This window comes from Schistocerca cancellata, chromosome 2 (genome assembly GCF_023864275.1).
Source record: "Schistocerca cancellata isolate TAMUIC-IGC-003103 chromosome 2, iqSchCanc2.1, whole genome shotgun sequence".
Taxonomy (NCBI): Eukaryota; Metazoa; Arthropoda; class Insecta; order Orthoptera; family Acrididae; genus Schistocerca; species Schistocerca cancellata.
The window spans coordinates 1,003,795,701-1,003,820,082 of record NC_064627.1 but is presented as its reverse complement, the minus strand read 5'-3'; the positions used below and the strand labels follow the sequence as shown (position 1 = coordinate 1,003,820,082).

General features: G+C 38.7%; 1 protein-coding gene across 1 annotated transcript in view; it reads left to right on the top strand.

Annotated features, from left to right (window-relative positions):
- Positions 1-19,030, top strand: part of LOC126162971 (WD repeat domain phosphoinositide-interacting protein 3) — a 115,153-nt gene extending 96,123 nt beyond the window's left edge. The window contains exon 8 of the mRNA XM_049919819.1: positions 18,118-19,030. Coding sequence (XP_049775776.1) covers positions 18,118-18,224 — 107 coding nt within the window. The 3' untranslated portion in view covers positions 18,225-19,030. The remainder of the gene's footprint in view (positions 1-18,117) is intronic.
- The last annotated feature ends 5,352 nt before the right edge of the window (positions 19,031-24,382 follow it).

The following is a 24,382-nucleotide window of genomic DNA, read 5'->3' as shown; positions in this document are numbered from 1 at the left end:
CGCAGGTTTTTCCATAGCACAGCTAGTCTATTCCTGTTGTCGATTAATGCATGGGTATGCCTGAGTTTTGCATTTCTCACAGCTTGACTGAATCTGTTCTGCTTGTGCTTGTAAGTAATATGATTTTCAGGTGTGGGGCAGACACTGTTTGTATGCCCAATGTGCAGTTTTCTGAGATTCATCAGCTGTTTTAGTTCTGTAGTTAACTAAGGTGTAAGTTTTGGTTTTACTTTTATAGTATTTAAGGAGGCATATTTATCATATAGTTCAGTAAGTTTGTTAGTAAACCTATGAAGTTTTTCGTTCATATCTGAGAAAGAAATAGATGACGTCCCCAAGCTATTTCTTGTGGATCAGTTGCAACTTCAGATAAATTGATGTGTTTGAAGAGTCTGTATGTAGTCGGTTGCAGTTTCTTTCTTGGACATTCTAGCTAGTGTGTCATTAAGATTATGTCATGCAGATATTTGAGAAGTACAATTGTCTATGTTTGGGGGTTTTGTTGGAAATATGTCAGTGATAATTACTGTTTGTGTGATGGGTAAGAGCAAGCTGAAGTAATGGCACATTTGAAAAAGAAAGCATCTGCTTAAATTTCACAATGGATGGATTGTGATATAGAAGATTTCTATTAGTGCAACCAGTTGTAATCACGTGCTCATATATCAGTTCGAGACGTGAAAGAGCAGTTTCGCAGTAGGCAAATCCACATACTTTAGGTGGTTTGTATGGGACACACATATGTCACTTCCTATTCAGGGATTTGATCTCTGTGAATGTAAATTCCACTTCTTTGTCTTCATTATTGTTGGAGTTGTGTAGCACAGTATGTGATAAATCAGAGCTTATGTATGCATGTCCTCCACCCACTCATTGGTTACATCTGACTATGTTTACTGAACTTGTGGGAGTATTTGGTTTAAGCCAGATATCTGACAGAAGTGTTAATACAGATTTTTGTGTCTTGAAATAAATGACATAACTAATTGAGATGAGCTGTCATATTATTATATACCATATACTAATCAAGGATGAAACCAGTGATGAAAAAACCAGTGATGAACTTTCAAACAAATAGTGTTACTATGCATAACTTTAGTACGTTGGAATCCTCCCATGTTTGGTAGTCCTTCACATAGAATCTAGGGTACAAATCTGTCTTTGAGTGTGTGTGTTCATAATTTATGGGATCTAGGTTTCCTAAAAATTAACACCACTTTACATCTTTGAATGAAATTATGGTAACTGATTATTATATCAACAAAGAATGTAATCAGTTCAATGCCTTTCTTTTTGCCTTATCAGCAAACACATTTATCACATTTTCAAAGTCCAGTTTCACAGTCACATCATTTTCTGTTGCTAATACAGCCAAGGCATTCAAACGATCTTGAGTCTGAGAAGCATGCAAGTAGTTCTTAAGAACTGAGAAGGAGCGTTCAGCAGAGTGATTCTGATGTTTGGATAAATATCAACGAGATATTTCTCTCATAGCATATTATTTAAGACTGGTAAAGAAGAACCATTCTCATATCCGTAACTGAAGAGGAAGCTTTTGAGGTGGATACATTCTGTTCCAAAAGAATTGCTTTCCCAGAAAATTATTTCGAACAATTAGTTCATGAGCCAACTCGTAGCATAAATGGTTGCGAAAGCATACGTGACCTCTTGGCAACAAATAATCCAGGACAAATAGGGAGTGTCATGACATATATAGGGATTAGCTAGGCTGAATACCGTAACACCCACAACCAAAAAAAGAAACACAAAGTACATCTATTTAAAAAAGCTGATAAAAATGCTCTTAATGCCTTTTTAAGAGACAGTCTACATTCCTTCCAATCTGATCACGTAAGCGTAGAAAAGATGTGGAATGATTTGAAAGAGATAGTATTGACGGCAATTGAGAGATATATATCACATAAATTAATAAGTGATGATACTTATCCCCCATAGTACACAAAAAGGGTCGAATCGCTGTTTGCAGAAGCAATGAAAAAAGCATGCCAAATTGAAAAGAACACAAAGGCGAAAGTTTTGCGTAAGTTCGAAATATAGCGTGTGCTTCAATGCGAGATGCTTTTAATAATTTCCACAACGAAACTATGTCTCGGAATCTGGCGGAAAATCCAAAGAGATTCTGGTCGTATATAAAGCACACCAGTGGCAAGTTGCAAGCAATACCTTCACTGCGTAATAACGGTGAAGTCACTGATGACAGTGCCACTAAAGCAGAGTTTTTAAATGCGGTTTTCCTAAACCCTTTCACCAAAGAAGCTGAAGTAAATATTCCCGAATTACAGTCAAGAAAAACTGCAAAGATGAGAAACATAGAAGTAGATATCTTCGGTGTAGCAAGGCAACTTAAATCACTTAATAAAGGCAAGGCCTCCAGTCCAGATTGTATACCAGTCAGGCTCCTTTCAGAGTATGCTTATGCAATAGCTCCATATTTATCAATTATATACAACCGCTCGCTCACAGGAAGTTCTGTACCTAAAGACTGGAAAATTGCTCAGGTCACACCAATACCCAAAAAGGGAAATAAGATTAATCCGCGGAATTACAGGCCCGTATCACTAACGTCAATTTTTAATATGGTTTTGGAACCTATACTGTGTTTGAACATTATGAATTACCTCGAAGAAAACAATTTATTGACACACAGTCAGCACAGATTCAGGAAACATTATCTTGTGAAACACAACTAGCTCTTTATACTCATGAAGTAATGAGTGCTATTGACAAGGGATGTCAAATTGATTCCATATTTTTAGATTTCCAGAAGCCTTTCGACGCTGTTCCTTACAAGCATTTTATAACCAAACTGCGTACCTATGGAATATTGCCTCAGTTGTGCGACTGGGTTTGTGATTTCCTGTCAGAAAGGTCACACTTTGTAGTAATAGATGGAAATTAAAGTCATCAGATGACCAAAATGAATTGCAAAATGATTTAGATACAATATCTGTGTTGTGCAAAAAGTGGCAATTGACACCAAATAAAGAAAAGTGTAAAGTTATTCACATGAGTACTAAAACAAATCTGCTAAATTTCGATTGCACGATAAGTCACACAAATCTGAAGACTGTAAATTCAACTAAATACTTGGTATTACAATTACAAATAACTTAAATTGGAATGATCATATAGGTAATGTTGTCGGTAGAGCAAATCAAAGACTGCGATTCATTGGCAGAACACTTACGAGGTGCAACAGATCTGCTAAAGAGGCTGTTTACACTACACTTGTCTGGAGTATTGCTGTGCGGTGTGGGACCCGCATGAGGTGGGACTGACAGATGACATCGAAAAAGTTCAAAGAAGGGTGGCTCGTTTTGTTTTATCGCGAAATAAGGGAGATAGTGCTACAGACATGATACATGAATTGAAGTGGCAATCATTAAAACAAAGAAGTTTTTCATTGTGATAGGATCTTCTTATGAAATTTCAATCGCCAGTTCCACCTCCGATTGCGAAAACATTCTGTTGATACCTACCTACACAGGGAGAAATGATCATCAAGATAAAATAAGAGAAGTCAGGGCTCGCACAGAAAAATTTAAGTGCTCGTTCGTCCCGCGTGCCATTCGAGAGTGGAATGGTAGAGAGACAGCTTGAAGGTGGTTCGTTGAACGCTCTGCCATGCACTTAATTATGAATAGCAGAGTAATCATGTAGATGTAGATGTATATCCCTGGAGTAAATATGTTGCAGCTGTTTATTGCAGCATTACAGACTTCAGCAGGGTCCATTTCCATCAAACTGGGTAAGAAAGAGAACTTTTCAGAAAGCTCTTTGTAGACACCAAGATGATTATTGAGCTCTGCGGATAGTCTGTTCAGTATAATTAAATAATTTGTCTTCAGTATATCACCTTCAAATCAGTTTTGCAAACCACTGTTTCATTAGAGACAAGTGGACTCAAACTCATTAGCGCAGTCAAAACGGTTTTGACCTAACTCAAATGAAGCTAATAATAATTCCCACAAGATTTTGCCACCCCCAAGAATTTGCCACTCAGGAGCTGGGCCCATGTGGCCCATGCGGTAAATACAGGGCTGCATGCATGAGGTGCTGCCAGCATGTGCAGTGGTAACACAATAATAGATAGCAGCAGGCAGATACACATATACAGTAATGAGAAGAATTATCACAAGAAATAATACCAAATGACTATGTTTGTACAGAAGAGTTCAATAAAACTTGGGAATTTCACAAATTCCAAACTACCATGTTACAAAGAAACTGTATTGGCGAAAATATATAAGTATTTATAATAATCATTACGTAACTATGAATTGAAACTTAATGACAAAAATTATCTTTCCTATAGAATGTGAATCAGAAAATAGGTACAATATACTTTTTAGGTTTTGCTTTATATAACTTATTACAGCAGGATAAGTGTACACTAAATGTCCACAATAACATGACAATTTAAATTCTTTAGGTTGTCTTTTTCACAAAGCAGTAAATGTATGTTCCAAGTGTAAAATGTGACATTACCATGTTCCTCATTGTCTGTGTAACTGCATTAAGAGCTAGATAATTAGGTAGTCAAAGTAATGTATCTTTTCCAGTTTTCTCGGTGAGTTTCATATTTCTGGTAGTTCTCAAAATCTGTTTCTTTACAAATGTCATTAATATTACATTCCACCATATAGTTTGTGGCAATACAGTTAAGTAAAATACACAGAGATGTCAGATGTTTGGTATCAGGTTGTAAACTAATTTGGTGTGCTGTAATGTTCATTTAATATACACGGTTTGTCTCATTACAGTGTGCAATATGGTGTGTAGTTCGTTCGGTCACAAAGCTTGCAAGGATGCTGCTGGTGGATGTTAGTGACAGTGGGCCTGTGAGAGTGAGGAAACAATGCATACTGAAGCAGCTTCCTGGGGAGGTAGAGGATCGGGATTTCTGGAAGTGAAAAGTGGCAGGCGTCTTCAGGCAGAGGGTAGGAATTGCGACCAAGACCAGCCAGTCACTGAACAGCTGACTGGAGACAGGAGACGGAACTTGCTAAACGGCACTAGAGTAATCTGTACACAATAGTATTGAAAGCAAGATAAACAGAATAAAAAAAGTGTGTATTAAGAGGTTCTAATGATGAGTAACAATAGTAATATGATGGTAAATCAGCAGTAAATAAAGATGGTAGAAAGAGAGTAAATTAATAGTCTGAATCTGTGTTGTGTGAGAATATTGAAATAATAGTGGAATAACACACTATATTATTTCTTGAAGTATGAGAATTTAACAGAAAATTTATAATTATTATTAAAAGTAGACCTAACCAAACAAATGATAATAACATGAAACTGTTTTAAAGAAATATTGGTAATGAAAGTATGAGAATTGAGCAGAAAATTTATAATTAGTACTAAAAGTAAACCTAAACAAACAAATGATAGTAACATGAAACTATTTAAAGGAAAGTATTACAAAAAATAAATTGTTTGTTTACAGAATAAAGAGAGAAAAATAAATGCACAAAAACTAGAGGCAGCAAGAGTTCAGATGTTTTCGCTCCTAAAGCTCAGGCATTTGAGTTCATCTGCCGTGCAGACTGATCTTTTCCCTTTTCCGGTCTTGACTGTTATCTTGTTGTTAGTCCACATGTTTTGTTGCTCAGATTGTGAGGTCACAATGTTTGAAATCTGGAGTCTTTCAGAAGTGAGATCCTCACATCCACTATTATGGGTCTAGATTTTGAATTCTGCATGCAATTAGAAAGTTCCATTTTGTCTGCAATGCTTTCATTTGGATAATTTCTCAAGTGATCAAGAAACATTAGTTGCATTTGTTTCACACATGCTGAAGAACTTGCTTCTCCAATTCATGAATCCTCACCTGATTTGGTCCCCTGACAGTCTGACCTGTAGAGTTGGGTACCTTTAATTTATTAATTTAATTTATTTTTCATCTAATGCCACCTAAGAACATTAACTTATGTGATGATAAGTTTTCTTCCTGCTGCATAGTAGTTTGTAGCCTCTGCTTCATGAATAACACATTAACTTAAAGTTAGCATAACATTGTGTACATAAGCCAGTTATGAACTGCAAACTTGTAGATCCATGTTTCTCAACAGTCATGGCTGTTTTTGAATCCATTACTGATAGCTACAATTTGCTTATCTCCCGCCATTAAGCAAACTTAATAACAACTACCACTGAAATAGCAGAAATCGGACCCCTTTGGGTTAACTTCATCATTTGTTGCTATCCTTGAAAATCATCAATGCTGTAGAGCAGTAGTTGCTTTAGTAGTGTTTCATTTGTTGTGCCACATTTTGAATGTTATGTGTGAACATATTTCTGAATGAATTCCTATAATTGGCACTACATCAAAATTTTCTGCTTGCTTGCCACTAACCTCCATACATTTGTCCAAGTTGATGCAACTGCAATTCATCTCACCCACATCTCCAAAATTGCCCAATCTGCACATTAACTCAACAGCCAGTGCTTCATCTGAGAATTAATATGACCCCGATATTAAGCTATTAACATAAAAATATTATGAAAAGGATAGTTTTACTCACCTTATAGCGCAGATGCTGAGTCGCAGATGGGCACAATAAAAAGATAGTCAGAAAGTGAGCTTTTGGCCAACAAGGCCTTTGTTGAAAATTGACTATGTACACACACACGCACACACCAAAATGCAGCTCACACACATACGGCCACAGTCTCTGGCATCAGCTCCCAGGGACTGTTCATGTGTGTGCGAGTTGCATTTCCGTGTGTGTGTGTGTGTGTGTGTGTGTGTGTGTGTGTGTGTGTGTGTGTGAGTGCGCGCGCGCGCGCATGCGCGCGCATGCCCACGTGTTTTACCTATTTTTGACAAAGGCCTCGTTAGCTGGAAGCTCACTTCCCAGCAGCCCTTTTGGTGTGCCTATCTGCAACATAGTATCTCTTGTATATGGTGAGTTGCAACTATCGTTTTCATAATATTGTTACATTCCAGCCTGGATTTTCCATTGTTTGATTAACATAAAAATGCTGACATCAGCAACCAATGCTTTGTCTATGAATGTAAGATATTCCTGTAATTTTCAAATGATGACTTTGGGAAATTTACACATTTCAGACAATAACTTTCTCAGTGGATGGACAAGTACATTAATATTAAACAATGAAAAATCGAGGATGAATCAACAGTGAAATAGGATAGATTGCTACTCCTCATGTAGAAGGTAGATGATGTTGAGTGGCAGACAACCACATTTAAAAGTAGACTAAGCTAGTAGGCAAAGTCTAAGTCAGTCAGTGTCTCTCTCTCTCTCCCTCTCCCTCTCCCTCTCCCCCTCCCCCCTCCCCCCCCCCTCTCTCCCTCTCTCTCTCTCTCTCTCTCTCTCTCTCTCTCTCTCTCTCTCTCACACACACACACACACACACACACACACACACACACAAATGACCATATCTGGTCGTTGAGTTGAGGCCTGAATTTCTAGACTAAGAATTTGGTTTAATAGCTTAGTCTACCTTTAAATCTACCTGTCTGCCACTCATTGCCTCCTCTATGCGGTCTGTCCTATTTCACTGTTATGCTCATAGTAATAATTAAGATGACTTCACGTAATATTTTCAAGTATTCTCAGTTTCATACATTAACAGTCTTTACTCTACGAGTCACAAACATGAATTGCTGTGGCATCTCATATGCAAAACATATACATTAGTTTACGATGTCAATTTTATTTCTTCCATGGATGACTCTGAGAACCTACCAGAGGGATCAGCCTCAGATGTGCCAACTTTGGAACATTTTACCGTAATTCTTTCTTAGGTGTGAAGCCCCAGCTTCACTAAATCATACATCCGGAACATGCACTTGGAGGACAAATAGACCTGAAATTCATTATAATTATAATTAAATAGGCTATCACTTGCTGTCTTTTCCCATTAGGTTTGGAATAGTACATAATTATCCCTACTTTCTGTTGTCTGTGTTTCTGTTAATTTTGCCGTGTACTTGCACTAAAACATTTTCTATTACAGCCAGTACATCAAAAAGTAATTTGTAACACATTGATGACATAGTTATGTTTTCGTTTTGCCTTGAATGTCTGTCTGCGGTGAGGCTTATTGGTCTGAATGTGACTGAAAATCATTGTATGCAGCACATGCTATTTTGATAGTATAATGAAAAGGATAGATTGCTATTCACCGACAGAGGAAACATTGAGTCATAGGTGGGCACAACAAAAAGGCTGCAATGTACTAAGCTGTTGTCCAAAAGACCTTCTGACGTAGAAAATATTCGCACAAGCATGCACATGACCTCTGTCTCTGGCTGCTGTCAGACACAGTGGTGCCTTTTTGTTGTTCCTGTCTGCAACTCATCACCACTTCTCTATGGTGAGTACCACTGTCCTTTTCACAATATTGTCATTATGCCATTCTGGACTTTACATTTTTTGATTTTGCATATGCTCTTTCATCAGACAGCTTAGGTTTTTGTAGCACTGCAGTCTTATGATGAACAGTTCACGGCATCGAAAGTTTAACAGTGCATCTGCTTTGTGTTATAGACAGTTTGATCACATATCTTAGGAGATTAGGTATTTTAACCAGTGAATAATGTAGTGAGAACCCTTGTTTTTCCTCCAATAAAGTGGAAAAATCCTTCTTTTTCTCTTAACTTTTTTCTTTTGATATATTTGGTCATTTTCAAGCAATTGTTTCTGTTATAAAAACTTAAGTCAGTCAGGTAGATGAGAAACAATATTTCTTGTTCTTTAGGCTTTTCTTCATTATAAATCCTCCATATATATTTAATAATTAATCTGGGCTCAATAAATACCTGTTCAGGGTTTTTTTAAACAGTGGGTAGGAAATTAAGAACATAGGGCCCGAGTTCATTGAAAGAACCAGAAGGTTACAGAATTCCGAAGGCAGCAGGCAACCAAGTAGGCAAAATAGACAAGATCCAGTTGATATTTTTGGATAACACGCGAGATATTCACAAAATAATTTAAAAAGTTCATTGACACAATAAGAAATTTATTTAACTGGTAAAATAAGGAAATATAAAAATAGAGCAAATAAAGCATGTGAAAGGAATACAGATGTCTAAAGAATGTGATCAACAGGGAGTGTAAAACGGCAAAGCAGGAACAGCTAGAAGAGACTTGCGAAGTTGTAGAAGCATGCCTGACCACCTGAAAGATAGATGTCACCAACAGGAAAATTAAAGAAACTTTTGAAGATAAGAGAAGCAGCTATAAGAATATCAAGAGACCAGATGCCAAGCCAGTGCGTAGCAAAGAAGGGAAGGCTGAAAGATGAAAGGAATTTAAAGAAACGTGATACAAAATAAATAAACTTCTAGACAGTATTGTGGAAAGTGATGGATGATATGGTAGTGTGAAAAGAATTTAATAGAACACTGAATGACTTGAGTAGAAACAAGGAAACTATACTGGACAACATTCTCTCAGAAGAGTCCCTCAGAGAACCCATCATGACAAAACTATACCAACTGTATGCAAGATATGAGACGTAAAATGGAATGCCCCCACATATCAAGAAGACTGTAATAATCCCATTTTCAAAGAATGACAATTGTGAATCATACAGAACCATCAATTTCATCATGGTTGAAAAATACTGATGTGAATTATGTACAAAAGAGTGGAAAAACTTGTTGAAACCAATCTGAGGGAAGATAAGTTTGGGTTTTACAGAATGTGGGAACACATGGGAGAATAGTGAGCTTATGACCTCTTAGGAAGTAGGTTCAGGTAAGGCACTCCTTAGTGTATAGCCTTTGTAGATTTAGAGAAAGTTATTAGGAGAGTTGCCTGCAATACACTCTTCAAAATTCTGCAGGTGTAGGGATAAAATACAGGGAACAAAAGGTTATCTACAACTTGTGCAGAAAGAAGACTGCGGCTATATAGAGTCAGTGAACTTAAAAATGAAGTGGTAGTTGAGAAAGAAGTGATACATGGTTGCAGCCTATCTGTCATGTTGTTCAGTCTGTACACAGAGAAAGCTATGAAGGAATCCAAAGAAAAATTCTGAAAGCATATTGATTTTCAGCAAGAAGAAATAAAAATCATGAGGTTTGCAGATGACATTGCAGTTGTCTGAGATGGTAAAAGACTTGGAAGAGCACTCAAATGGAATGAATAGCTTCTAGAAAACAGATTATGAGATTCACGGTAAAAAAAAAAAAAAGAGAGAGTGGATAATCAAATTAAATTAGAAGGTGCTGAGGGAATTAGATTAGCAAATGAGACACCAAAAGTAGTACATGAATTTTGCTATTTTGGCAGTAAAATAACAGAGAGTGGCTGAAGTGGAGAGAATAAAAAAGAAAAGAGGTGAATTAACTTGATGGAAAGATGGGAGCAGTTGATAAGGTACACCCTGAGGCATCAAGGAATATTCAGTTTGGTGATGGAGGGGCATGTGAGGAGGTAAACGTTGAGAGAAATGTAGTCTTGACTACAGTGAGCAAGTTTGAGTGGATGTAGATTGCAGTTGTTGTGCAGAGATGTAGAGGCTTGCACAGGATATACTAACACCGAAAACTAAATTGCACTAATCTGCAGACCAAAGTTCACAACGATAACAGTAACAACAACAATAACAGAAAAAGCACCTCGACTCATGATAGTATAAATCCCCTAATTATTTATGATATTAAACTTGTTAGTGAATTTTTTATGATTTCATATTGTTTTTAGTGATTTATCATTTGGGTAAATTATTTACAGCGCTGTACGGTAACGCGAAGCTGGGCTGATTTTGTATACCATTCAGAGAGTTAGTCATAACCTAACAGTTTTCCATGAAGCAATGTTTTTAGAGTGTGACAATGAAGGGTTTTTTTTTTTTTTTTTTTTTGTAAGTTTTAAGTAAAATGAGTGCAACACATCACTGTTACAGCTAAAACTTCACCGTGTCATGAACCAGTTCTAATAATATTGTTTTGCCAAGCAAGCATTTCAATGACTTGACCAGACCATTCATAGTTTTATAGTACCCAATTTACAGCACAAAAGACATTTATTAACACTTGCTAAATACACTTCAACATAGTTTGAAAAAAGTTATTGATCTTGAGAAGTTCCCAGGACTGCAAATGAAAACAGTTATGTAGGCACAGTTTGAAATACAGCGGTGGAAACTGCTCATAGGTGAGGCAGAATTCAACCAATCATACTAGGAAAAGGATAGAGTGCTACCCTCAGTGGGTGATCTTTATGGTGAGTAGCAATCTATTCTCTTTGTAGTATTGTTGATATTCCGGGCTGTAGTTTCCGTTGGCAGAAATGAATCACTTAGCCAACTGATCAAACAGTCCACTGGAAAAGAACTTCATAGCAGTCAGAAGACAGTCACTTACACACAGATTACCAGCAGGCCCAGTCATAATACAGGAAGTCCAAAGAATAAAGTGTCACACAGAGTTATTGGCAATACTTCAGTTGACCACGGCAAGGAATGCATCAACTGGCAAACAGAAGTGAGGTTTGGCCTGCAGCCACTTGGCCTTTGATTGGCCGAGCTACTGCCTGTGCAACCTGCCAGCCAGAGATGCTGTGATGCTCACTGCTCAGAGTGACTGCAGTGTATTTAGGTATTGTGAGATTTATCGACAGTATTGATATGTGTAGCAGGGTTACAAGACATGGAGTATTCCTGTTGAGCAGTCTTGTCACATCCTTTTCATATCATTATTTCCATGAAGAAAACACCCTGTTGACCTTTATGCAAACAGTATTCTTTTTCTTTCCCATACTAATAATATGTTTGGCCTAAAATATGCAATATTGAGAGAAAGACATGTACTATACATAACAGCTATCACCATGGCCTAAAAGATATGGCCATGTTGTTAGTTTGTACTTTCTTACTGGCTGAAAACAGCTTAAGCGTTATTTAAGTTTTTAGTTTTTTGTGTGAAATTAGCAAAAACTGTTGACAGGCAATCACTCTCTTGCAGATGAATTATGGAAGCACATAAGCACTCTTGAGTCCTCGGCATTGTTCTCCTCCCACTCATTGGGCAAGCCACTGGTCATGCCCTGACTGTCATTTGTTGCATTTTCGTCGAGACTGTCTGCATGTGAAGGCCATATGTGGGGTATACTGTCAGATATGACATTTGGCAACCATGTGTGACATACAGGATCTTGGGGTGCCCAGAGTTACAAGATCAACTCCATCAGGTTGCATCTTAAAGTAAACAGTGCATACCCTTGCAAGGGCAGTTCTCCGTCTCCCCGTGTTAATAAAATTGTTAATGGTCAATTCACCATTGGTGCAGAATATCTTCAGGTTTGACGCCTTTTCTGTTTTTGGCCTTCAGACCATGGACAAAGTGCATTCAGTGTCTCTGTTCCTTTTCATGATTTGGACTTCTTACTGCGGCCCTACAGCCTGCTGCTTGAGAGTACCTATAGCCAGGCAGAAAATTTTGAGGCACATATTTCTCCTAAGCTGTTGGTGCTCCCAAAGTTTTGTCACCATGGTAAAGGCTGCACTGCAATGTTGGCATATTCAGGGTGTGTTCATTCTGTTTTGTCGAGTCAGTAGACCATCCTTTTGGTGGTAATTCAGAAGCCCGATGGTGCCATGTGCCTTTGCAGTGATTTTAAACAAACAGTCAACAATGTGTCGCAGGTTTGTACACCGGTCGTTACTATTGGACGCAGTTTCTCAAACTTGCCTCTTCCTCATCTTCCCTTTTTTGCTTTATCAATTTAATCACTTGCATTTTGAAATCTCATCTGTGCCAGTAATTTACCTACGATATTTGGAACAATTGATTCAGAACATTACCTTGATGACATCTGGGTCAAGGGCCCTATGCAGGAGGATCATTTACAGAACCTTGAGATGGTTTTCCAATGCCTCCTGGAAAATAGCAAGCTAGAAAAGTGCAGATTTTTCTCCACAAAGGTGCATTGTTTGGTTCATCTGCTTAGTAAAGGTGGTCTCATCCTCATTGGTGACAACATTGAGTCTATTGTCAGGCCTGCTAGCAGCTAAGAACCTGAAGGAACCCAGTCTTTTGGGGAAGATTTCTTATTATGCTTATTTCATTCACCAGGCAGTGAGTGCATGTATGCAAGCCTCTTAACCAGCTTCTTCAGGTGCTGAGGATGCCCTTCAGAGATCTGTGTATTATTTTCAACAGATTTGCTCAGTATATAAAAAGAAATTTTGCATAAAAGACCAAGACTGGCTGATCAAGTTGTGTCACAAATTGAATAAGTACAAGGTTGTACATGGAAGAATCCATTTAACTTTACCTTCTGTGTGCGTGCATGCATGCGTGCATGCGCTTTTAACATTTCTGAACATTTTAAACAAGTTGCTAGTCTTTGCATCATTTAACATGTCATCAAGCTTTTTCCAGATGGTGTATCTTTGTTCGCTATTCCAACACCGGTGAGAACTCTGAGATTACTATTATTATTGTCTGCCAAATTAATAATATGCAGCATGAACAGTAAGGGTCCCAAAATCTTTCCTGGTGCACACCTGTGTTTATTAATTCTTCTTCCAAACTAACTTGCTTCAACCTCCCTAACAAGAAATCCCCAATCCAGTCTCAAATTTAGTTTGATTTGGTTAATGAGCTTTGCTGCGGCACTGAGTCAAAATCTTTTCTGAATTAATGAAAAAGCTTTAAAAATGACTTAGTTTGGAGGGACCTGAATATATGTGAAATAGGAGGTAAAATCAAAGAAATTAAAGATAGCTCTCACACTGAACAGAATGCAGGAAAGAAAATTGCCAGAAGGTATTTCATCTCATATGTCGAATGGTTGAAGAGACATTGAAAGAGCAGTGGAACTTGGGCAACAATTTCCTCTGTGGCTGGAATGGGCAGAGGGTCTTTTCCATAACAGAAGAGGAAGGAGTTTGTCATGCAACTGCATTTCACACTTTGGGCCAATAATTCTAGCTGTAAATTCATCCACACATTGCACACATCAAAAGAAATGGAAGTGAAATTTCATTAAAAATCTTCTGAAAGACTGAAAACCAGTATCGTTTGCATATAATTTAGTGTAATTTAGTACCCTTCATATGCATATTATTAAAAATATGAAGTGACTAACAATTTGGTTTTGCCACATAAAAATACCAGGAAAGTGATGTATGACAAAATTAAGCTACACCATCATCCATATCTAAAGAAATTAAAGATTCGTACTGACCACAGACAGCCACAAGAAGAAGACTGGGGCTAAGCTTTCGAACAAGAAAGTTCTCCTGAAACAGAAAAACATGGTCACACGCACGACAGCAATCTAAGTGGGGTTGGTGGTGGTGGTATGGAACAGGCACAGGGTAGGGAGGGGCAGGATAGCAGGGTAGGATGGGGGGGGGGGGGAGGACATAATAAGTGCTGCCTGTGGTGCAAGCATGGAGGGACATGGTGGGAACAGGATAGGTCTGCAGGGTGCAGCATTGGGTAGCTGCACATGTGCATATGGGGCGGGGGGTGACAATAGGTGCGTAAGTGGTGTAGAAGGCTTGTGTAATGCTGGAGTGGAAGCAGAGAAGGTGATAGATTGGTGGTAGACAGGAACTAGGGAATTGTTACAGATTTTTGCTATTCCATCATGCACTTTCCATTGTTATCAGATCATTGACTTTCCATTGTTTTAAATTAAAGATTTCCCTTGAAAATTCACATTGTGATATTGTACAAACACAAGAATGTTTGTCACTATTGTATTGGTTTAAGTGGAGCCATTGCTATAAACCCTGTGATTATAAATGGAGAACAATGCCGCATCAGAAACGTTGGCATATTAAATGAATGCCAAACAAGATACTTAAAAATTTTGTGAAAGAGGAAAGATTTTTTTCTGTGATGTCATTTTTGTGACAAATCATTTAATAGAATAATAAGATATCTACTGTTGTGGAAAGATAGATTGCTACTCACTGCAGAGATGATACATTGAGTTGCAGATAAGCAAAATGAAAAAACTGTTACACATTAAGCTTTCGGCCAAGCCTTAATCAGAAAAGAGGAAAACACATGCATTCACACACACTCATGTATTAACACAAGCACAGCTCACACACAAATGTCCATGGTCATCTGTGTGCACTAAGCCCGAATGTAACTGCATATGAGGTGAGCAACTTCCTCTAGCAGCTCATGTCAGATTGAAATTGAAGCATGTTGAATGGGACCAACAGTCCATAGTAAGAAGAGGAAGGGGTAGCAGGGTAGAGATGGGGGAAGAGGGAACAGTGCTGCCTGATGCAGCAGGCAGGGACTAGAGGTAGTAGACAAGGCTACCTGATGCTGCATGGGGAGGATGTGGGGGAGGGAGGGAGGGAAGGGAAAAGGGGAGTGGAAAGGAGAGGAGCAGAGAAGGGGAGAAGGTCAATGGGTGCAGTGGCAGAGAGTGGTGAGCAGTGAAGGTGGGGACTTGAATTGGGAGGTGTTGATAGGACAGGGGGGGCAGAAACTGTTGGGTAGATCGCTTGCAGACAGTAGATTACTGTAGGTTGAGGTCAGAATGATTTCAGGAGTGGAGAATGTGTTGTAAGGTTAACTCCCATCTCTGTAGTTCAGAAAAGCTGGTGGTGGAGGGGAGGATCCAGATAGCTTGAAATGTGAAGCAGCCATTGAACTCGATCATCTTATGTTCAGCTACATATTGTGCAACAGGGTGGTTCGCTTTGCTCTTGGCCACAGTTTGGCAGTGGTTATTCATCCTGATAGATAGCTTTTTCATAGTTGTACCAATATAAAAAGTTGAGCAGTGATTGCAGTAGAGCTGGTACATGACACGGCTGCTTTCTCAGTCGGCCCAATCTCTGATGGCGTAGGTTAAGCCTTTGACAAGACAGGAATAGGGAGTGCTGGGTGGGTGGATTGGGTAGGTCTTGCACCTTGGTCTTCCACAGGGATACTGTCTGTGTGGCAAGGGGTTGAGGTTGGAGGTGGCATAGGGATGGATTAGGATGTTGTGGAGGTTGGGTGGGCAGTGGAACACCACTTTAAGAGGAGTAGAATGTCCCTCTTTATCAGGGCATGATGATATATAATCCAAACCCTGACAAAGGATGTGGTTCAGTTATTCCCTATTTCATTGTGGTATTTGGTGACTGGGGGTAGGGGGGCACTCTTTTGTAGCTGGTTCCTGTGGGGGTGGGGAGGGGGGCAAGATTTGGGGTGTGTTCAGATGTGGCATGAGATGTCTGTTTGTGGACTAGGTCTGGATGATAGAGCCTGTCTGTGAAGGCCTTTGTGAGACTTACAGCGTACTGGGCAGGGGAGCTGCTGTCACTGCAGAAAAACTGTCCCTGGGTAGTTAGGCTGTATGGTATAGTTTTTTTGTTGTGGAAGGGATGGCAACTGTCAAAATGCAGGAACTGTTGGTGGTTTGTGGGCTTAATGTGGAGAGAGTCCTCAAAGAGGAGGTGGTCAATGTCCAGAAATGTGGCACTCTGCATTGAGAAGGACCAAGTGAAATGGATGGGAGAGAAGGTGTTGAAATGTCAAATCAAGACACCTTAAGCTGTCTAAATTTCCAGCTTTATTTTATTTTTGCTTGCAGTTTCAGCAATACACTACACCATCTTCAGGCCCTTTGATAGACATGTAGGACGAATTGTGGGGCCTGAAAATGGCATAGTGTAACTCTGAAACTGGTACCAAAATAAAATAAAACTGGAAATTTAGATGGCTGAAGGTGTTTTGATTTGACATTTTATGGTGAAAAGCTGAGGTCCTGCAACCATCCAGTGTAAAGATGGACTTACATAGAAGGTTTTGAGGTTGTGAAGAAATGAGGATAGGATGTCCTGTCCCTGAGTCCATATCAGGAGGATAGGAGGCTATTGTATGATTGTGTGTGTGTGGGGGGGGGGGGGGGGGCATGGGCATGCGCATGTGCGCACCTCTTTTCTGATGAAGGCTTGATCAAAACTTTAATGTGTGACAGTCTTTTCATTGTGCCTATCTGCAGCCCAGTGTGTCATCTTCACCTCTTTACCCTTCCCTTCACCCGCTCAGGTAACTGCTTTCAATAATCAAGTACCAGTTAGTCTTGTTGTGTCCACGGGAGTGTGTGTTTGGGTGTCTGTGCGGTTGTGTGTGTGAACGTGTATACTATTTCTGCAAAAGAGCTAGTGCTTAAAAGCTGTTGTGAATGCTGTTTTCTGTTGTGTGTTACTGTGCACTATGCATTCATCCACTGTAGGTGAATCCCTTATTTTATGTACTGCTCCAGAAATACAAACATATTTTCATAGTAAAGATACTCATGCAAAGAAATATAAACATATTTTTCCTCTGATGACACTGATAATTACTTAAATCAGTCAGTTGTTCAAAAAAGCTCTCTTTTGTTTTTTCACCTCAGCTTTTAACTATGCTCATTCTAAAAACTAATAATCCCACATATGGAAGGTATTGTAAATCAAGTATTGTGATTTTGTGGATTACTAGGTGATGCCTCACATTGTAAAGGAATTAAGCTTATATTGAGAATTAGAGGCACTGCTTTCATCATGAGTCCTGGACAGCAAAGGCATCAACAGCAATGTCATCTCTATGATCAGGAGTGGGTGGGGGTGGGGTGGAGGGAGGGGGTGGGGGGAAAGGCGGTGCTTAGTGTCAAGACTCTCTATTGTATAAGTGGCAGTCACCATTTATTTTAAAGATATCGTAAACAAGAGCACAAGAGAAATTGGAATCTTATGTATGTTTATTATCTTCAGAAGATTGTAGTAGTGTGACAGATCACAGGCTGTGCTCTTCAAAAATGGCAGGGGAATGTGTGTGTGTGTGTGTGTGTGTGTGTGTGTGTGTGTGTGTGTGTGTGTGTGTGTTGGCGCACGCATGCACCACTAAGATGAATTTTGACTAGTGTACATCTGCCATTTTATATTTTCTGTTATCAAAACCAATTCATGATATTCAAAAATTCATCACTTTTCTGGTAAGTTTCAACATGTTAGCTACTTCTTGATAGCCACAAATATTTAACAAAATTTTAATTTCTTGTAACTGCAGTTTATGGTAGAAATGAGACAGAGTTTCACATATTTAAAAATTGAGGTTCTAATTGAAACACTTTCATGTGACTCTTCTTTTCTGATTTGCAGTTGTGTGTGCAGATGGCAGTTACTACAAGTTCCTATTCAACAACAAGGGTGAATGCTCTAGAGATGTATATGCACAATATTTAGAAATGACAGATGATAAATTGTAACATAAGTACCATGAGCACTTCATCAATATTGTGAAAAGTCAGGTGCATTCAGACTGTGATTGTGAATGAGCTCATCAGTTGTGAGTAATATTTCTATGTGATAATGTGGCTACTTCAACAATCAGGTGCACTGAATAGTTATGTAGGTTTCCCAGTCTCTCTCTCTTTCACCTGATGGACAAGCAAGCATTTATGTTCCTTAGTTCCCAATTATCAGAGTGTGTGTGGTTTTTAAGTGGTATTATTTTATAGCCTGGAAGAAAACTGCATTCCATTGTGCTGCAGCTGTAGTTCTTGTGTTTGAGAGCTTGTACTGAATGCATTTATGTAAAATGTGTCATTAGACTCTCAGTGTCTTCAAGCACATCAGCTCCATGTACTTTTTCAAAAAATATTTTGAGGTTCAGACTGTCACAATAAATTGATGTTGAGAGTTTACGGCAGGGAAGAAGTGACTGAAAAAGTTGAGAATATCAGTGAAACATAGAGAACTGATATCATTGGAAAAGTGTACAAATGAGAACAGAAAGTGTTTAGTGTTATTGATGATGGTAATAGAGCTGTGTGATGTGGTGGTAAGAGATCTTCACATAAAGATTCAACTATTATCTGTGCCTTTTTCTTCTGCTCAGTAAAGCAATTTTCAGCTGAAAAATTTCGCTGGGGGGGGGGGGGGGGGGGGGCAGGGCAGTACAAAAATCACCAAGATCGCATCGCAGTCAATGGGCTTATTGAATACTTTGTGCCTTCAGAAAAATGACATTGCAAGATGACTGCCACAGTACCATGATGTTCCTCTTAAAAAATTTATTACCTTCTTATGTTTGAAATTTTTTTGTGCATCAAGATGTTAAATGGTCTGTGCTGTGAGAGCACTGTAAAAACCACCTGTAATGATACTTATATAAATTTTGTTATTATGTAATTCACAACTTGTTTGATTTGTAAATGACTTACAAAATTATTGTTGTTCCTTTAATAAGATAAAACCCCTAAAAGTTGTGCTAGACCATGTTTGTAAATACTGTATTGTTAGGAATTTTTTGAAAGTGATATCCTGTATATTTATTGCCTTGTTATTAAGCTTTTTAACTATATAGCTAAAATGTCATTCTGTCATTAAAAAAATTTTTAAGTGTGTCTAGCATTTTAGAATATAAAATATATGTTACAAATTATTGAAGACCTTATATTCAGTGTGTTTTTTCCCTAAATGGTATAAGGAACATAGTTCTTTAACAGTTTTGTGCACTGTTATAATGCATAAAATGTCATACTGATGCTAACCATGTTTAGCTCCCTTCATAATTACACAGTAAAGCCTTCATGGCAATAGTAAAACATGAAATATTTTCCTCACAAACACAAGATTACAAGATGTCAAAAATCTTAGTTTTAACATGAAAGGAAGATAAATGATTACTGGCCTTTTAAATAGTTGGATGGGCATAAGTTCATGCTTACTGAATTTTTCCACTGGAGTCAGAAAGAGGTAATACCCAACGACACTTATTATACTGTTTTTCAAGATCACTCTTCTATGCTTTGAATGACATAATTTAGTCTTGCACTATATGTATTTTTATTCACTTTATTAATAAAGTTTCATTGGTTGTTGTGGGTTTAAGGACACTCTATAGTGCTAACCTTAGCAACCTCCACTTTGGATGAATTAAGTATAAATTGTACCACTAAAGGTAGTAAATCAGTAACAGGGGTGAAAAAGAAATCTGTAAGCAGAAGTAATTCTAAATAACTGTAAAAATATGTCTGCAAGGGAAGATGTGGCATACTGACAACTTTATGATTAGAACAGAAACAATGGTCTTACCTGTCAAATTTTGCAGATGAGAATGTGAGCTGAAAAATGTAATTTTTTTTTCTGCCATTGCACAAAAGGAAGAGCACTGATTACGTGAGACCCTGGACATCTTTTTCATTAGGAAACATTTTGTATTCTGTCAATATGAGTGCCACACATCGATGGGTCTTCCCCATGTCAAGCAACAGTGCTAACTGGAATATCGTGGGAATAATTTTCTCTCTTCTCTGTGGCTATAATGAGCCATGCCTTAACTAGATAATCAGTTTCATTGATATATGGCTTTTTACTTGGACAGGGTGATCCTAGTGTCTCTCTGCATTTCTGATATACAGTTATCCTTAGCAGTGAAGCAGCTAACTTCCCTGGTAACCAGCAGAATGTAAGAAGGGAATCCAGCAAAGTCTGGACATAAGTGTCTGCTGAGTATGTATGCAGTATATTCTGGAAGACGACTAGAGAAGACAAAGAACTTTCTTGGTGCAGTGACATCTCATCTATTCTAGTGCCCGTAATATCATTTGCAGCTTAATTTTTTTAACTAAATTCCTTCGATAAACAACTGTGGGTTTAGGAAATATACCAGAGTAAACAACAGAATATCCATTTAGACCTTTCGGTGTATAATATGTCAAGGCTGTTGTGCTCACTTGAAGTTTCAGTAAACAGAGAACTAAAATCATATTCTGTAGAATTTTTACTTTTGTATTCTTGTAAATACAACACAAATCAATCCCTGTTCAACAACTCAAATGTATTACCACTGTTACTTAAGAGTTGTCATAGTGCCTCTAAGTTAAGAGTTAACTGCCGAGACACTGTGGAAGGCTTTTGTGAAAGACTCAAGAGTACGAGGTGTGATTGGAAAGTTTTAAGAATGGATCCGCTACTGCTTGCTGGTTTGGCGGGCAGGTACACAGAGTGTGGTGGGTGAGTCATTGACTTGTCCTTGAACGCCCTCCTGGAAACTGCTTTTCCTTCATTCAGTTTGTTGTGGCAACTGGTTGAGTGCGGGTCTGTTAGGGCTTGTTGCCGGATTCTATCTATGTGAAAATGGACATGAAAACAGAGCAATGAGTTTGTGTGAAATTTTGTTTTAAAACCGGAACATCAGCTTCTGAGACATACAAACTATTAAAACAACTTTTGGAGATAATTGTATCAACCAGTCAAATGTTTTTGTCTGGTTCAACAGATTTAAAAATAGCCGTGAATCATTTGAAGATGAACCACGGTCCGGCCATTCTTCCACCTCAAAAACGAATGAAAATGCTATGAAAGTTCCTGACTTAGTGTGCTCTGATCGTAGACTTATAATTAGGGAGATGGATGATGAACTTAATTTAAGTTTCTATGCAGTGCAGCTATTTTTAACTGACGATCTGAATATGCGTCGAGTGTCCTCAAAATTCATTCCAAAAGTGTTGTCGAGTGACCAGAGACAACACCGACTTGAAGTGTCCCAAGAACTGATGAATCAGACAAAAAATTACCCAGATTTGTTAAATAGGGTAATCACAGGTGATGAATTGTTGATATATGGATATGATCCTGAAACCAAAGTGTAGTCCGACTCTAGCTTCACCACGACCGAAAAGTCGGTCGAAGGTGAAGACAATGTTGGTGATTTTTTTCGATTCTGCCGGTATTGTGCATCATGAATTTACTCCAGGAAAACAGACAATTAACCAGGAATACTACAGATGTGCCCTTGAGCATTTGTGCAAAAAGATGTGGAAGAAAAGGCCTGCATTGTGGAAAGACAGAAGTTGGGTGCTACTCCATGACTATGATCCGGCTCATCATACCTTCTCCATCATTGAATTTTTGACCAAATTTAAAATTCCTGTTCTTCCACAACTGCCATATTCCCCTGATTTGGCTCCTGCGGACTTCTAACTGTTTCCTAAACTGTAATTTTCACTGAAAGGGAAGCGATTTGGCTCGATTGAAGACATCCAGGCAAATATGGACAGCACCCTTAACACACTTCAGGAAAAAAATTTCCAGGAATGTTTCCAAAAGTGGAAACACAGTTGGAGTCAGTGTGTTCAGTCAGAAGGGGACTATTTTGAAGGAGATGCATCACAGTAGCATGTAAGTACCACCATTGCATAATTACAAGCCCATTCTTAAAACTTTCCAGTCACACATCGTATGTGCCTGCCCTTCCAATAACTTTGAGTGAAGTGTGACATTATACAGCGACAGCAGTGAATGAGGTAGTTCCAGACATTATCATAGAAGTATGGGAAGGGTATGACTGTCATCTGGATGTGTGTTGTGCATCCGGTGGGAGACACATTGAACATTTATGAAAGACAAACAAAAACTTCAGTTCCAATCACAATGGTAAAAAATGCCCCAAGGGTGTATGTGCAAGCATGTAAAAGGGATACGTCTGTAGAATTGAATGGTCCATTTGTACACCTTTGCTTAATCTAAAATTCACCAGAAGTTCCTATCGTCATTCGTGTTCTACATGAAAAGAGATGAATCTTTTCGAAACAGCCTATATCCAGAATGATTAAAAAAATAGTGGAGTTAAGAGGGGAGAAAAAGGGACACTTCAGTTAATTGATGCCAGTATTACAGGTGCACCATTTCACCCTAGGAATCTTTGATGGTGGATTTCTGTTAGGCCAATGTTCCCAGTCCTTTAGATTGCTTTGAATGGAACATATTGATGCTGTAGTCTGATTGCAACGCAGTTACATCTTGCTGCTAGTAAGGGCAGGTTTTCATAACTGCAAACAGCATCTATACCCCTGGATAAACAATTATACAGAGCTACTATAAATAATGATAACTCAGCTGTAGCAGAACATGTACTGGAAAATGGACACCAAATTGCATTTGATGAGACTTTTATTATCAAACAGACCAACAGTTTGTGGGATAGTGTAATAAACGAAGCAATAGAGATCAAAATATCAGTTAAAGCCATCAATAAAGATGGTGGATTGCAGCCAGGGATCCTGTGATTGGCGAGTTGAAGTGAGGGTGACGGTTGCACCACCAAACCATACCATATGTGGCGTCAGACTGAGCACCAGTGACATCAGCAGCAGCTCCAGGCGACAATCAACTAATTGACAATGGTAGAAAAGACCTCTGCCTAAATTTTGTGGGCAGTCAATCACTTGATACGGTCTGAAACCTGATAATGTTTTATTAATAACTCATTTGATTTCAAAGTTCTCTAATTTTCAAAGTATTGTGTGTACAAATATGATTGTACTATGAATAGAACCATAAACTCGCAAAGTTTGCATGGTTCACAGGAGATCTTCTGTGAAGTGTGGAAGGTAGGAGATGAGGTACTGGCGTATGTAAAGCTGTGAGGTTGGGTCGTGAGTCGTGCTTGGGTTGCCCAGCTGGCAGAGCACATGCCCGTGAAAGGCAAAGGTCCCAAGTTTGAGTCTCAGTCCGGCACACAGTTTTAATCTGCCAGGAAGTTTCATACCAATGCACACTCTGCTAGAGAGTGATAATTCATTTCAGTAGTGTAATTTGTTACATACCTCATGTAGCAACATCTTGTCAATGGTCATCACAGTAGCATTGATGTGTTCTCTGAGCAGTTCCAATGTTCTTGGCAGTGGGATATGTAAACACAGTCCTGACTGTACTGTCAAAAGACAAAGTCACAAGGTGTTGGGCCAGGAAACCTGGTGGTGGGGGCCATGGGAGAGCTGCGTCATCTTCACCACTACACCCAATACAGTAATGCAGAAGTTCATCATGTAAGTAGCAACTAACATCAGTGCTACAATGAGGGGTTGCCCGATCTTGTCGGAAGATGAAATTCTTGGAATCAATTGTCAGTCTTGGAAACAACAACTGCAACGTATCACGGTAAGAGGTACCTGTGATAGTCTTATCATAGAAGAAAATGGCCTATACAGCTTCGTCTGTGACATTGCACAGAAAACATTAACCTTCAGCTAATTTTGTTCATGCACTACATTCACAGGGCTGTTCAGTGCCCCACACTCTCACATTGTGGCGATTTATCTTTCCAGATAAATTATGGTTGCTTAATCACTGAATATCACCATGGAAGCAAAATGGTCTATCTTGAGTACTTCCTGCATTGTGATGCAAAATTGAAGGTGCCAGCCATAATCTTCTGGTTTCAATTGTATGAGCTGCAGACGGTTCAATCTGAAATGTATCTGTCATCACAAAATCATTCACACAGTCTTCTGTAGTATGCCGATTTTCTTGGACTGCGTACACAAATTTATCTCATCCTCTCCGCAATTGCATCTGGCACATTTGGTTGACTGGTACTTGTCTGTGCACAGAGGCAACCAGTGTTCCTAAATTGTCA